General features: G+C 48.0%; 1 protein-coding gene across 33 annotated transcripts in view; it reads right to left on the bottom strand.

Moving 5' to 3' along the window:
• PPP6R3 (protein phosphatase 6 regulatory subunit 3) overlaps window positions 1-13,452 on the bottom strand; it is a 141,901-nt gene that overhangs the window by 18,269 nt on the left and 110,180 nt on the right. For 10 of the 33 annotated variants that reach the window (XM_082748764.1, XM_082748759.1, XM_082748781.1 and 7 more), the window contains 4 exons: window positions 10,632-10,718; window positions 5,737-5,834; window positions 4,132-4,186; window positions 2,881-3,011 (listed from right to left, as the gene is read on the bottom strand). In XM_082748764.1, the coding sequence (XP_082604890.1) occupies window positions 2,881-3,011; window positions 4,132-4,186; window positions 5,737-5,834; window positions 10,632-10,718 (371 nt within the window). The remainder of the gene's footprint in view (window positions 1-2,880; window positions 3,012-4,131; window positions 4,187-5,736; window positions 5,835-10,631; window positions 10,719-13,452) is intronic. The other 23 variants (XM_082748788.1, XM_082748789.1, XM_082748769.1 and 20 more) reach the window with 5 other exon arrangements.

Here is a 13,452-nt window from a genome sequence, read left to right as displayed (position 1 = left end):
CCGCGTACTTGGAGGTTTTCTAGAGGTCTGTTACTGATTTCTAATTTAATTCCATCAGGGTCAGAGAACATGATGGACTTGAACTTTTGGAGTTTACTGAGATTGGCTTTATGGCCCAAACACGATCTCTCCTGGCATGAGGAGCTCCCGTGCGTTTGGAAACAGGGCCTGTCTTGCTGCTGTTGGGTGCAGTGTTTTGAAAACGTCCAGCAGCACCACGACAGCTGACAGTGTTACGTGTTCTATGTGTCTGCTGATTCCTGCCCACTGTCTGTCACCGGAGAAGCAGCGTGGGATCACGGGCCCAGAACTGTGATTTGTCTGCTGCTTCTGCAGTTTCCTCAGCTTCTGCTCCGTGAATTTATTTTGAAGCTCTGTTATTAGGTACGTAGACATTCTGAAGCGTTACGTCTTCCTGAAGACCTGACCCTGTTTATGACCCTTCCTTCACCCCTTTCCTCAGAAATCCGCCTTATTGGGCGCCTGGGTGGCTCAGTGGGTTAAGCTGCTGCCTTCGGCTCAGGTCATGATCTCAGGGTCCTGGGATCGAGGCCCACATTGGGCTCTCTGCTCAGCAGGGAGCCTGCTTCCCTCTCTCTCTCTGCCTGCCTCTCTGCCTACTTGTGATCTCTGTCAAATAAATAAATAAAATCTTTAAAAAAAAAAAAAAAAGAAAGAAATCCGCCTTATTATTAAGTACGTAGACGCTTTCTTTACCTTTTCTTCTAACCAATTTTTGTCTTTATATTTCGGTTCTTGTAGGCAGCTATGTTAGACCTGATTTCTTATCCAATCTGACAATCTTTTCATTTTAACTGGGGTTTGGGGATCACTTACTTAGCAGTATCAATGAGTCCTGATGGGGCTGCCTAGGTTTAATGCTCTCACACTGCTGGTCGTGTCCCAGCCGCCTTTTAATTTTTTGCCCTCTTTTAGATACTTTTTATAATTTTATTTCCTCTGCTGACTTATTCACTATAATTTCTTGTTTTGTTGCTGAGTGGTCTGTTGCTTTAAGGTGCACAACATACATCCCTAACTTACCACAGTCTATTCTCAAGTGAATCACACCCCAAAACTAGAAACCCAAATGTCCATCGGCAGGCAAATGAATAAACAAATTCACCCATTCGGTGGGTAGTACACCCACTCAACAGAACACTGCTCAACCATAAAAAAGATACATGACCCAACATGAATGACTCTCAAAATAATGTTGAGTGGAAGAGGCAACATTAGGTAGGTAATGTGCAATTTATATACGACTTTAGAAAACACTAATCATTCTAAGGAACAAAAAGCAAATGGGGGAAAGGCAATATAAAAGGGCAGGAGGAAACTTCTGCGTGTGATGGGCAAGTTCATGATCTTGACTGAGAGGATGGTTTCATGGATGTATTCGTGGGTGTATTAATAGGTCCAAACTTAACGCACTATGTAAATGAAATTCATTATAGTCAATTATCCCTCAGCAGAGCTGTTAAAAAATAATAAAAAGTTGCCTTTTCTCATCATCCTGTGTTCCTTCCGCACATCCTCCAGATACTGTCTTCACCGCCACACTTCACACTCCACCACAGTGCCGCACCACCAGGACAGAACAACATGTGCGGACGGTCTGCCCCCAGAGCCTGGATGGCAGTAGGCAATGGCCATTTAGTGAATTCACTCACATGAGGACCAGTATTTCACAGCAAATGGGGACAAACAAGTTTGACAAGGGCTCTGTCTTTTAAAAAAAAAAAAAGTTCACCACGAAGATTTGTCTCTTGCTTCCTGGTCCGGAGCTACAGCGCCTTGTGATTACAGAGTAAGGAGCCAACGTGGAGAAGACGGGAAAGTGGGCGGGAGGAAAGCAGCTAGCGCTCATGACCTCCAACAGCTGTGGATCACGAGACAAACAGTTTCTCTGGTGTGAACCACAGCTGGGGCTCCTGTAACCCACAGCGGCAGCCTTCCTGACACACGACGTAAGTGCTGGTCACACGGAGAACAGGCGGGGGCGGCGCCGTGCTCTGTTCAGCAAGGAGAATAAACGGCCAGGGGACAGGGGCTGGGAGGCGGTTTGACTTCTCCCTGTATCTCCCTGTATATCCTGTTTTTTCCGAACTGTATGCCATGTGGAAACATTATTTATTAAAAATAAATGAAATACAAATGAAGGTGCAGCTGCTATTCGCCCGAGCATGAAGAACGTGGGGACGGACACTGACAGAACAAGAACTCGTGTGCACCGCAGCACATGTCCGTAGGCTCCGGCCGGAGTTGCTTCAACAAATCAGAGAGGGCAAACACCCAACCGGACTAACCCCAAAGGATCCCATGGGTAGGACGCTGTCTCCCCAAGTTAGAGTAACTTTTCTCTTTCCCGGGGAAGCTTTTAGTCTTTCAGGAAACCACACATGACGCAGCTGCTGCCGCTGCTCCCGGAAAGGGACTATCTACTCAGAGCACTGTACGCGACCCCGCTCAGCAGCGCCTCCCACTCGGAAGAGGCTGTGTCATGTCGCTTTAGGACTATGTCTTAACACCTCCAGGATTCTCCAGTTCATCACCTTGACTCATCCACACTGTCACACTGCAGACAGGAGTACTGGTACCACCTCTCATCAGCTAACAAGAGCATTTCTTTCTCTCTTTTTAAGTCGGCTCCACACCCAGTGCAGAGCCCAATGCGGGGCTCGAACTCACAACCGTGGGATCAAGACCTGAACTGAGATCAAGAGCGCACAACTGACTGAGCCACCCAGGTGACTCAACAAGGTCATGTTTGACCATGACAAAAGCACTGGTCCCTAGATCACGTAGGTACGGTGTTCTGTCTCCTCGCCGTCACCTACTGTAAGTGCTGGCTATTACTGCTACTGTCAGTAGACTCACCTGGACCGTCTCTGGGATTCTGGCGTAAAGGCGATGTGCTTTTCCTCCCAGATGTCCTCCTCATCAGAGCCACCATCATCAAACTGCTGTATTCTCTCCTTACAACATGCTTCAAACAAGGCAATATTTCCCTAAATAAAAACGAGAGAAAAAGAACAAAACACACTTAAAAATCAGGTTATTTTTTCTGAAAGTTACCAATATAAATTGCATTTTTCATTTCTTTTTAAAGATTTATTTGAGAGAAAGAGAGAGCGCGCACGTGCTCATGCATGAGTGGGGAAGAGGGAGAGGCAGAGACCCTCCAGCCGGCTCGCCACTGAGCACGGGGCCCAGTGCAGGGCTGGATCTCATAACGACCTCAGATCAGGACCTGAGCTGAAATCATCAAGTCAGATGCTTAACTGACCAAGTCCCCCAAGTGCCCCCTTCATTTCCTTCCAAAGACAGCGCCTACCACATACACCAAAATAAAAACGTAAAAGCATCTAACGTCAGCTTCTGTGGAACAACAGACAGCTCTCCCAAAAAGAACGGATTCAAAACTTTGGTGAAGTTCCCCCGAAAGATTGGATTCAAGAGGCCCATAGGAGCCTACACTGTCCTCACAGATTCCCTCTCAACCAGCGAAGCACCAGGCGGCTTCCAAGAGCTCCCCTGCCCCACCACCAGAGATGCGGTCCTGCACCAGCCCTAACAGGAGAGCAACCCTGGTTTCCTCTGCTTTCACCAGTCCAGCTCAGCAGTGAGGAGCGCCACGAGTCCGAGCAGGACTCCCACCTTTGCACCTAGGCCGATAAACCGGGGTTTCTCACGCTAATCGGCATAAACATAAGACTGTGCCCACTCAAACGACACTAATCCCACGTCACCTGCTCATAGGGCTGACCTGCTATCCGAGCCCTGCCTGGGCACGCCAAGCCCGGCCTGATCCGGCCCAAGTTTCTCTCCAGCTCACATACAGCTGAAGGAAAAGGCGGCTGGCTAGACCCAAACAGCGATCTTTAGAAGCTACACCGCAATCACAAGGGACCCCGGAGTTCTCAGCCCCACCACATCTTAAACCACGGCTGCACAGGAAGTAGACAGGCCATGTGAGTGGGTGAAGTAACTTCAGCCTCCCTGGAGCGGAGAGGGGCCCGGCACGTGAGGCATCCATGCACACCCTGCCACGCACACCCTGCCAGATCCCAACTTCCCCCGGGCCACCCCTTAAGGCACCTCGGCTCAAGATGAAACATAAATACTTACACTTTCATTTGTATTCAGAGTAAAGTTGATGTCTGATACCCGATCGAAAGAAACACTGTAAACAAAACAGAAGTAAATGAATAATTAATTACTTGTAAACTAACAGCAACTATTCAGGAAACTTTTCAAATTTGAAATGTTTGCACTATCATTAAAATCACCACAGGCAAAACAAAAACCAAAACCTGCTTGCATTAAATGATGCCTTTTCCTTTGGTATTAAGGAACTCACACAGGGTGGAAAAGCAGGAGGGGAGGCCTTGTAAGAGGATAATAAACACACCCCCAAAGCCTACCCATAAAAGATTTTCAACATCCACGGCAACAACCAAGGTTCTCTGGGCCTTACTTACTTGGCCATGAAATAGGCTATTTGTAAAGAAGAAACAAGTCAAAACATTGAAAAGTACCCAAGAGCTGTCAGTCAGAGCTTTCTCCAGGGATGCCCATATTCAAACACAGAACAGACATGCCCCCAATCCTGTAAGATGGCATAATCAGGGAGAAAGGAGGGGTAAAAACTCCTAGCCCAGGAAACGTAACTTTCTGAGTAAGAATTCTTACAAGATCTGTTCTAGTCAATCATTATTACAAGCACCCAATATAAATTTTAAAGAGATGGATTCTTAACTAGTAACATTTACTGAGAATGGAGAGAGGGGAGGCCTGGGGGCTCTGGGGTGAGCGCCACTGGGTACAGACACAAACGGCACGTGGACAGCTCTTGCTCTTTTTGGATCGAAACGAGCGGATTCTTAGGGCAGCCGACAGCCTTTAACCCAGTGAAGCCTCCATCCACGGCAGTCACACAGCATGTCGCACGGTACCATCAGAGCTTCTCGCATGCTAGAAACTGCCACTGGTGACAGCAGACAGCACCGCCAGCCGGGATCAACTCACGAGGACCCAACCGTGAGCAAGGAGCCACGCAGACGCCGGGAGCAGTCGTGCGCCACCAGGCAGTGCCCCGGGAGGGAAGTGGTCTGACAGTCGGCTCTGTTCTCAATGCACTAGAATACCCCCTCGCGGAAATACTTCATTTATAAATACCTCTCCTCTCCTGAGGCCAGCTGCTAGGCCACTTGTTTTCATTTGTGTGGGTTTCCCACACATTTCTTACTCACTGGGTCCAGCAGCGCTCAGTCCCGTCTCCCTGCTCCTCATCCCCTGCCCCAGAACAAGCGCTCTGCCTGCCTTCCCAGCACCCAAGCACCCCTTACGGTGAGTCAACCAGGGCAAGCACACACAGTGAGCTGCTCCCGCCACAACAGGATGCCTGCTGCAGACGTGTAGGGACTGTGCCCGCTCCAGCCCGCCGACTACGGCAGGAACTCGCTCTCCCAGCGGGACAGCGGAAAGAGGAAGAACCGCAGCTCTGACTGCGACCAAGCTGCTGTGAGAGGCCGGCCCCGCGGCAGCCCCTCTCGGCGGGAGGGACACTCCCATCTCTGCTTGTCCTTGGGTGCTTCAGTGCCTGCCAGGCCGAACAACAGGGACGCTCGGGAGGACAGGCTCCTCTAACACAAGGATGTGGAAGAGTCCCCAGGGCCCAGGAGAATGACAATGAGGAGTGCACGAGACAGGGAAACAGGAAAATATACTCACTTGCCAATGTCATCTTGATCTGCAAACTTCTCATCGTTGAAGCCAAACTGGTCAATAAAATTGGACGTCATTTGTTGCATCTGATAATCAGAAAAGGCCTGGCAACCCCAGGACCAGTAACAGTGATATAATGATTCTAATGACATTCTACATACTATTTGCCCATTTGTGTTCCAGAAACCATCTTACTTATTACAGCCTTAGGGCTTAAAAAGTTGGTGTGTTTTTCTAAGGAAAAAAAAAAAATCAAATAATTTCAGACACAATTTTCCCAAAAAAGGCAATGTTTGGAATTTGGCCCACAAGTCATTCTAATGCACACGTCACTATAAGAAATGTTAGGTGACCACTCTGTCCTCTACTTCGAATTATCTTCAGAGAGAGGTCTGGGTTAAGTCTTGTTGGAAGAGGTGATCCAGTGACATGCTACAGTCTGAAATTATAAGATGATCATCACCTCTGGACACAACCAACCTTAAGCTAAGATGCAGTAAGTGGTGACCACCCAACCTCCCTCCGCACCTCTCACCCCTGATCCGCTAGACGAACATCGCGCCAGCGGCCGAACAGCTAGTAATCACAATCAGCACCCTACAACACAACGCTCAGAGACACTTCATTTTCTTAAAAGAAGACTTCCGTCTCAGAGGCTGGGAAAGTATGAACGTAGCTTCTACCCTACCTACCTTAGAGAGAGAGGACAAAGTTTTAACACCAATCGGACATCACTGAAAAGCCTACCACTGTTAAGATCCACAGAGGAACCCGTTCTGTCTCCTACACCATTTCTAGAGAGCGCCAGGCGCACTTGGCTTTTCTTGGGTGAGAAATGGGGGAATATTAGAATGGACTTTGCAAAAATGTTGAGCTTCTGATTTAAAACAAGCAGGCCCAGCAGAGCAAGAGAAATCTCCGAGTGTGTTGTACACAGTGTCGTACAGTCAGGAGCGAAGGACAGTGAAGATAAACAGTTGCCACTCCTCATTCGACCTCAAGCACTAAATACGGAGGCAAATAAATACCAGTGTGCGTGCTGTCTTGTGGAGAAAGCTCTGGACAGACGGGAAAGCTCTTTCCTGCATGCGAGCCCCACACGAGGGGTAAGAGCAGTAGCTGCAGCTGAACTAAAGACATCACACCCGAGGCCACTTGCTGGGACGGAGGCAGCTACAACTGAGTGAAACCAAAGCCCCCCTGGTTCTCCTTTGGAGCAGAGCCCACAGACCCCACCCCGCACACGTCTGCTGTAAATATGCCTCTACCATTCGTTCCTGATGACTCACTCTGGTGGCAGGGAATCATGGCATGGATAATCCAAACTGAAGATGATTAAAAAATAAACCTTATATTTGGCTTTGGAAGGCATCTCTCCTCCTCAGGTCTGAAAAAAGCAGCATCTAGTTTACCAAGAACCGAAAACCTCACAGTTTTCTAACACAAGAGCCCCACCGCCCTACCTGCTCACTCGCACACTTCCATGCCATCCCCTTTCCTGCCCACAGAGGTGATACTGTCTGCACACGGGGGCCGGGGGCCACCCTCACAGGAGGGCACTCGGTAAGGCGCATGTGCACCAAGGCTGCGCCATGGGAGTATGGCTGAATGGAGAAGGGCAGGGACAAGTTCTGCCAGGCAGGGCTGGCAGGGCTAAGTCTTGGACGTATGAATGAAAAATCGGACATGTAGCACTCATATTCATAAAAACCAACAAGAAAGAAGCCAATTCAATAAAATAAAATAAAATTAAATTAAATTAAATAAAGGGAAGCCAATACCCCTGAATTGCATTTTTTTCTCTTATAAGGTAAAGTGGGACGTGTGCCGCCTTCGAAGACATGGTCAAGAAGGGGGAAATCCTTCTTCTGAGCAAGCGGCGTAAGCCAGGCTCTGAGTTTATTTACAGATTAGAAACGGTCACACAAGGGAACAGGTCCCTCCCCAAGTGTTCTGTCTGAGTCTCTTTTTTTCCCTTTTAATTTTTTTGTCACACTGGTGTTTGTATTATGAATCTTTGGGTACAAGAGGAAAGAAATGTTCCCAAAAGTGTTTCTTTAAATGCTCCATAAAGAGCATGCAAATACTAAATACATTACAAATGTCTATGTGAGCACACATACGTACGTACAAATATCCATACATATGTACACACATACTTACACTGTCTGTCTGTCTCCCTATCTACTCAGTCATCCACCCGGGGAGATATACAGCCACTGGCAGACCCAAGTAACTTCCATGCAGTAACACAGGCAAAAGAAAACCAACAAACTGTATTCCTCATAAGTCTATTATGGCTTCTAGGAAGATACAAGCCAGCAAAGAACTGAATTCAGGTTTCAAAATACAATTTTTACTAATAAAGCAATCAGACCTTCCAAGAGCCACATTCATGAAGACTGTTACTGTATTGTATTTAAAGCTATAGAAAAACTACTCTGGACATGGAGAAATCTAAGTCTGGAAAGTACTATATGGCTGTGTAATTATTAAAAACTTAATTATTAAGAAAAAAAAACCCCAAGCCCACACTTCCTAGAGCCACTGTCCTGGCCAAAGCCAAGGACTGTTCAAGTCACTGACAAGTGACCCTACCGCTTTATTAAGCAAATCTTTTTGGAGGTGCCACTCAAGCAACAGCGAGTCCTGGTGTGCCCCATCTCTGTGACCGCCTGTGAACAAGCCTGCTTGGATTGGGGGGAGGGGGGAGGGGAGAGCAAGGAGGAGGGAGGCAGGGGAATCGGGCCTCTAGAGCCCATCTGCAGCAGTCAGCCCTAACTCTCCAGACCCAGGAAGAGGAACACTCTTCACCCACCACAACTCTTTCAAAGCGAATCAGATGGAAGGAAGAGTCAAACACTCGAGGTGAGGACACCAGAAGGGACAGAAGACAGAACCAAATGGGCTGGGGCGGGGGGCACAAGAGCCATGAGGCATTCCCAGAGCCAAGTACAGCCCCACAGGTGACACGGTCAGGTGTCCTTGTTAAATGTCCTGCCCTAAGTCTCCACACTCAGGTTTTTACCCACATGAGACCTAACCAAATGTTAATGAGAAACTGTAATGGATATATATAAACTAATATTCTAATTATAATGGAGAGCATAAAATTCTTAAGTTAACTTAAAATTTGTCTTCTCAAATTAAAAACAGAAGTGGTTTGGAAACACATTTCTTATTTGCAGAATGATCCATGACGGATTTACTCTAGCTTTACTAGAGGCCTGTCCAACAGAAAGGACTGACTTTTCCTACTTCGGAGTGTCCCACAAAGAGATGACCGCCACGAGACAGCAGGTTGCCGAGGGGACTTCTGGGACGGGGACAGCCACAAGTACATGTCAGCAGTCAGTCAACCCCTCAAAAAGCCAGAAAAGTGTCTCTCCGCAACAGCCATGGAATCAGATTTCATGAGAAGGGAACCCACTCTCCAGGTAACTAAAAGTAACTACTCCCAGATGAAATCAGCCGCCCAGGGTTCCAAGGTTTTGGCTTATTTACAAAGGGGTGTCAGGGCATTCTTTTTCTTAAAGCTGTGTCCTCAGGTTCAGGATCACCTTGATAACTGACAGCTCAAACCCCCGAGCTTCAGCCCAGAGACGGGGCAGCGGCAGCGCTGGAGTTCCTGCCAGGCCAGGCCAGGGGCTTCAGTGGGGGAGAAAGGTTAGGGTCCAAGGGCTTTCCAGGCTAAACCCCGAGAACTCTGGGGTCAAGAAAGAGGTGCGGGTGGGTACAATGACCCACAATGAGCCCGTGGGCACCCCGGTGGCCAGGGCTGGCTGACGGCAAGCCAAGGCAAGAGGGCGGCAGCGAGGGGCTGCAGTGCTCCACGGCTCCCTCTCCGGGCTCAGTGCCCCCTGCCCCGAGCCACTGGCTTCCAACGGGCAGCAGCGTCAAGAATCAATGGAGAAGCCAGCGGCGTGCTGAGACACCACTTCAGACCTAGCCTGAATACGTGAGTGGGAAAACTAAGCAGCCGCTTAGCACAAGCTTTACCAGACCCCACAGCCTACTTGGATGCCACGAGATAGGGTCGGCAGAGTGGGCCGCAGCTTCACCCCGGCCCTGGTTAGAGACGGGCCTTAGAGACTGAGAAAAAAGAGGTCAAGCAAACGCTCGAAGCCTGGTGGGCAGGAGACTATCGGGGACACTGCCACACCCGAGCACGTGACATGCCGAAGCCTGGTCCTGACTTAGGACGACTTCTCCACATGACAAGCAGGAAACCTGAATGAGGGGCTTTTCTACCATAGAAGTCCAAAGCCGATCTGCAGCCAGGACAGCGAAATCACTGGTCGCCTCCCCAAGAATCACCAGTGAGTGACGGATCAATCAGTGCATGTATTTTTGTATCTTGTTTTCTCCTCCACGAAGAGTGTAAATGTCTGATAGATGAATGTGAGCAGGAGGGTAAGGTGGCAATGAACTACTTCAAGGAAAACTCAATTTGGGAGTCCCCTAAAAAGACCTCAAAGATACTAGAAACAAGTAAGCCACTTCGTTTTAGAGATTTTTTTGGCAGTTACTTCTACTGACGTTAAGAGCGTGACTCCCACTGCTCTCCCCCACTGGCCTCTACTCTGGGACGACAACACGACCCCGCACAGGTCTGCAACAGGAGCGTGTCCGAGACACTCGCGAAGCCGCTCAGTTCATTCAAATCTGAGAATTTACCCGACTTGGCATTGTTGTTATCAGGCACAAAACATTTCCTGGAAATATAATCAGTGCAAACCCTCTTCTCACACCCAACACCTGCTATTTTAAACGCTTTTGCCTAATTAGTAAGGAACCCCAAATCACATCCTAGCACATTATCTGCCTCTGGAGCCCAGAGACGGCAACTAGACCAAGCATTTACAATAAAAACAAAAAGCAAAGCTTTAGGCATGACTCACTTGCTGCAAAGAAGAGTCCTGTGAGAAACCCGTTTCTTTAAAGTCAATTTCATCATCACTGGATGAATGAATATGGCAGGTTGTAACCTATATGCATAAAAATGTAAAAAACTATTTAATAGAGAAAAGTTTTGGACATTTGTATCAGCATTTAAAAGGAAAAATCACATTTAGTTTGTCTCTCAGTGCGTAACAACAGCAAGAACAAGAGTAACAGTTAAGTTGTAAAACCCACCCCAACAATTTAAAGGCCCACCTCACTCCGTCAGGTGGTCAGGTCACCTGTCCTTTCGCTGCCCATCTGTATTTTAATTTGTCTCATTACTGGTATCACCAGGCAAGAGGTTAGTTACTCCATTTAAATGATTTTAACAATTATCTCCAATTATTAATGTTTATAAAGGTAAGGTAGAAGGAATGGCTCCGATAAAACATAATTTGTTAAGCGCCCAGCTTGAAGAGTAAAACTGCAGTCCGGGGGTGTTAAATAAGCCACCAGGAAAGTCAGGTTAAATACAGCATTTCACTTTACCTTCTCATGATGCCTGTCCACTCTTAAGAAAAACACTGTCCATAAGCACTAAATGTGACTCTGAACCAGTATTAACCTGCTCATAAGACCCCAAATCTTCCGGCCCTTAAAATGTAGCCCTGCCCTCAAGATTACAACCAATGCACAGTAATTAAACACGGATGCAAACGTGAGCTGCTCAACAATTCACGGGGGTGACTTTTTATTAATTCATAAATGACACCCAGTGTTGGGGAAATGTATTACCGATTAGAAAGGAAGGAGAAAACAAGTAATAGCCATTGCTGTATCGCCAACGACAAAGAGGAATAGTCGGTAAAATTCTAAAACAAGCAACTGCGCGCCTGAGGGTAACTTATACTGTTTATTTCCTGAGTGATTCACCCTTCGCTTTTCACAGAAGTGTCAACTGGCAGAGAGCACAGTCATCGGGGTAGATGTGAGTGGCCGGGACCTGCCAACCCTTGGAACTGTGCCTAAGAGCCTACAGCTACAGAACTTTGGCCTGGTTTGCTCTGTGATGTTCCAGCATTGGTTCAAGAAACCCAGAGGCAAATCCAAATAGGCCTGTATGTGGTATGGCTGATGAAATTCTGAATACATCACTGCCTGAATAAAATCAACCTCTTTTTCCTTTGACCATCTTTGGTAAAGATACTATGCCAAAGGATTAACCCACTGTTTCCAGTTAATTCCTTCTCCTTCCGCCCTGAGGCAGAGAGAGCTTCGACTCTGATTCTGAAACTGGCCAACGAAGTCAAAGGCAGAATCTGTGATCAACGAAGGGAGACTTCTCGGCTCAGCCATAGCTTTAGCGAGTTGGCGGGGAAAGCTGTGCGCACTGGGTGGGAGCGGGACGTTCCAGGAGAGCCCGGCCAGAGCGCGCAGGGGAGGAGGACGAGCGCTGCTTGGTCATGGCAGCTGGCACCGTACAGAAGGATGCAGTCAAGAGCAGGTCAAATCCACTTCTACTACAGTGGATTCAGAGGAACCCCGGGCTCCTCAGGGGGCAAGTTAGTGCAGGAATCGTATTACCCAGTGTATGTTTTAGGAGTGCAAACTTCATGGTAGGGTGCAGAATTACAGAACAACTCAAAGAGCAAGCTAGATCAACTGAACAAGAGGGAACAACGGAGACTTGGCTACTCCCAGCATGTCCTGTTGTCCAAGTTCAAACAGGCTGCATGTTTCCTCATTGATCGTTTTACTCTTTGGCTACAGAATGAGTAAGTTCATTAAAGAAAGGTGAGAAAGAAACTAGTTTTTGTTGAGCAAGTACTATGTGCCAGACATTTTGACCTCTTTTTACATATTCTCCATAACTTGTATCCTCAAAGCAATTCTGAGAGATATTTAAAATAATTCTTTCTCCAAAAAGAAAGTTTTAGAAAGTTATTAATACCACAATGCATGCACTTTTGCATTCATGTACTGAAAGCTGCGGCGATTCTGCTTCTACCCACACCACACCTGGTCTGAAACTGTTATTAATAAAACAGGCCACAAAGTTGACTGAATCCACCACACCCTCCGGGGGGGGGCTTGCTAACTGGAACCCCAATTAGTCCATCACACACATGCAGCCACCAGAGTCCCCGGCCACAACGTTCAGACACACCCCTTCCGAGGCATCTTCATCTCGGCAGATGCCCTCTGTTCTCTCTCCTTCCTCACCTAAAATCTGGGCCTTCTGTCCCACGGGCATCTAGTCACCCCACTGTCGAAACAGCACCTAAAAGCCCATGACTTCTCACCACTCTTCTCACCTCCCTCCCGTGCAAGCCGCCACCGTCTCTGGTCTGGATTATCACGATCACTGGCAGCCACCCGGTCTCCCTGCTGCGACCTCCTGCCCCACCACCGTCTATTTTCAACCCAGCAGCCATAACAACCTTCTAAAATGTCCATCAAATTATGTCCCTTCTTAATTCCGTACCTAATGGCTTTTCATCTCCCTAAGGTCACAACCCAGGGGCCCGTGTGGATTAAAAGCAGGAGGAGATCTGGCCTGCAGGAGAGCCCCTGGGACCTCACATCCCGTTCTCCCCCTCTGGACACCCCCCCTAAGCTTCTGCCCTAGCTCTTCCCTACTCCCTTCCCTCAAGCTTCTACACAAACGTGAACTTCTCAATGAGGTTTTCCTGGACTACCTAACCCTAAATTGCACTTCTACCCAAAACCAACCCCAGCTCCCGCCCCTGGAATCTATCCAGCCATCTGTTCGGCCATTTCCCTGAGGCAGGGGTTTTCATCCATCAAGTGTACTACAACCGCTTCAGTGCATGGCAC

This window comes from Mustela nivalis (genome assembly GCF_964662115.1).
Source record: "Mustela nivalis genome assembly, chromosome: 9".
NCBI classification, from domain to species: Eukaryota; Metazoa; Chordata; class Mammalia; order Carnivora; family Mustelidae; genus Mustela; species Mustela nivalis.
This window is presented reverse-complemented; position numbering and strand designations above follow the sequence as displayed.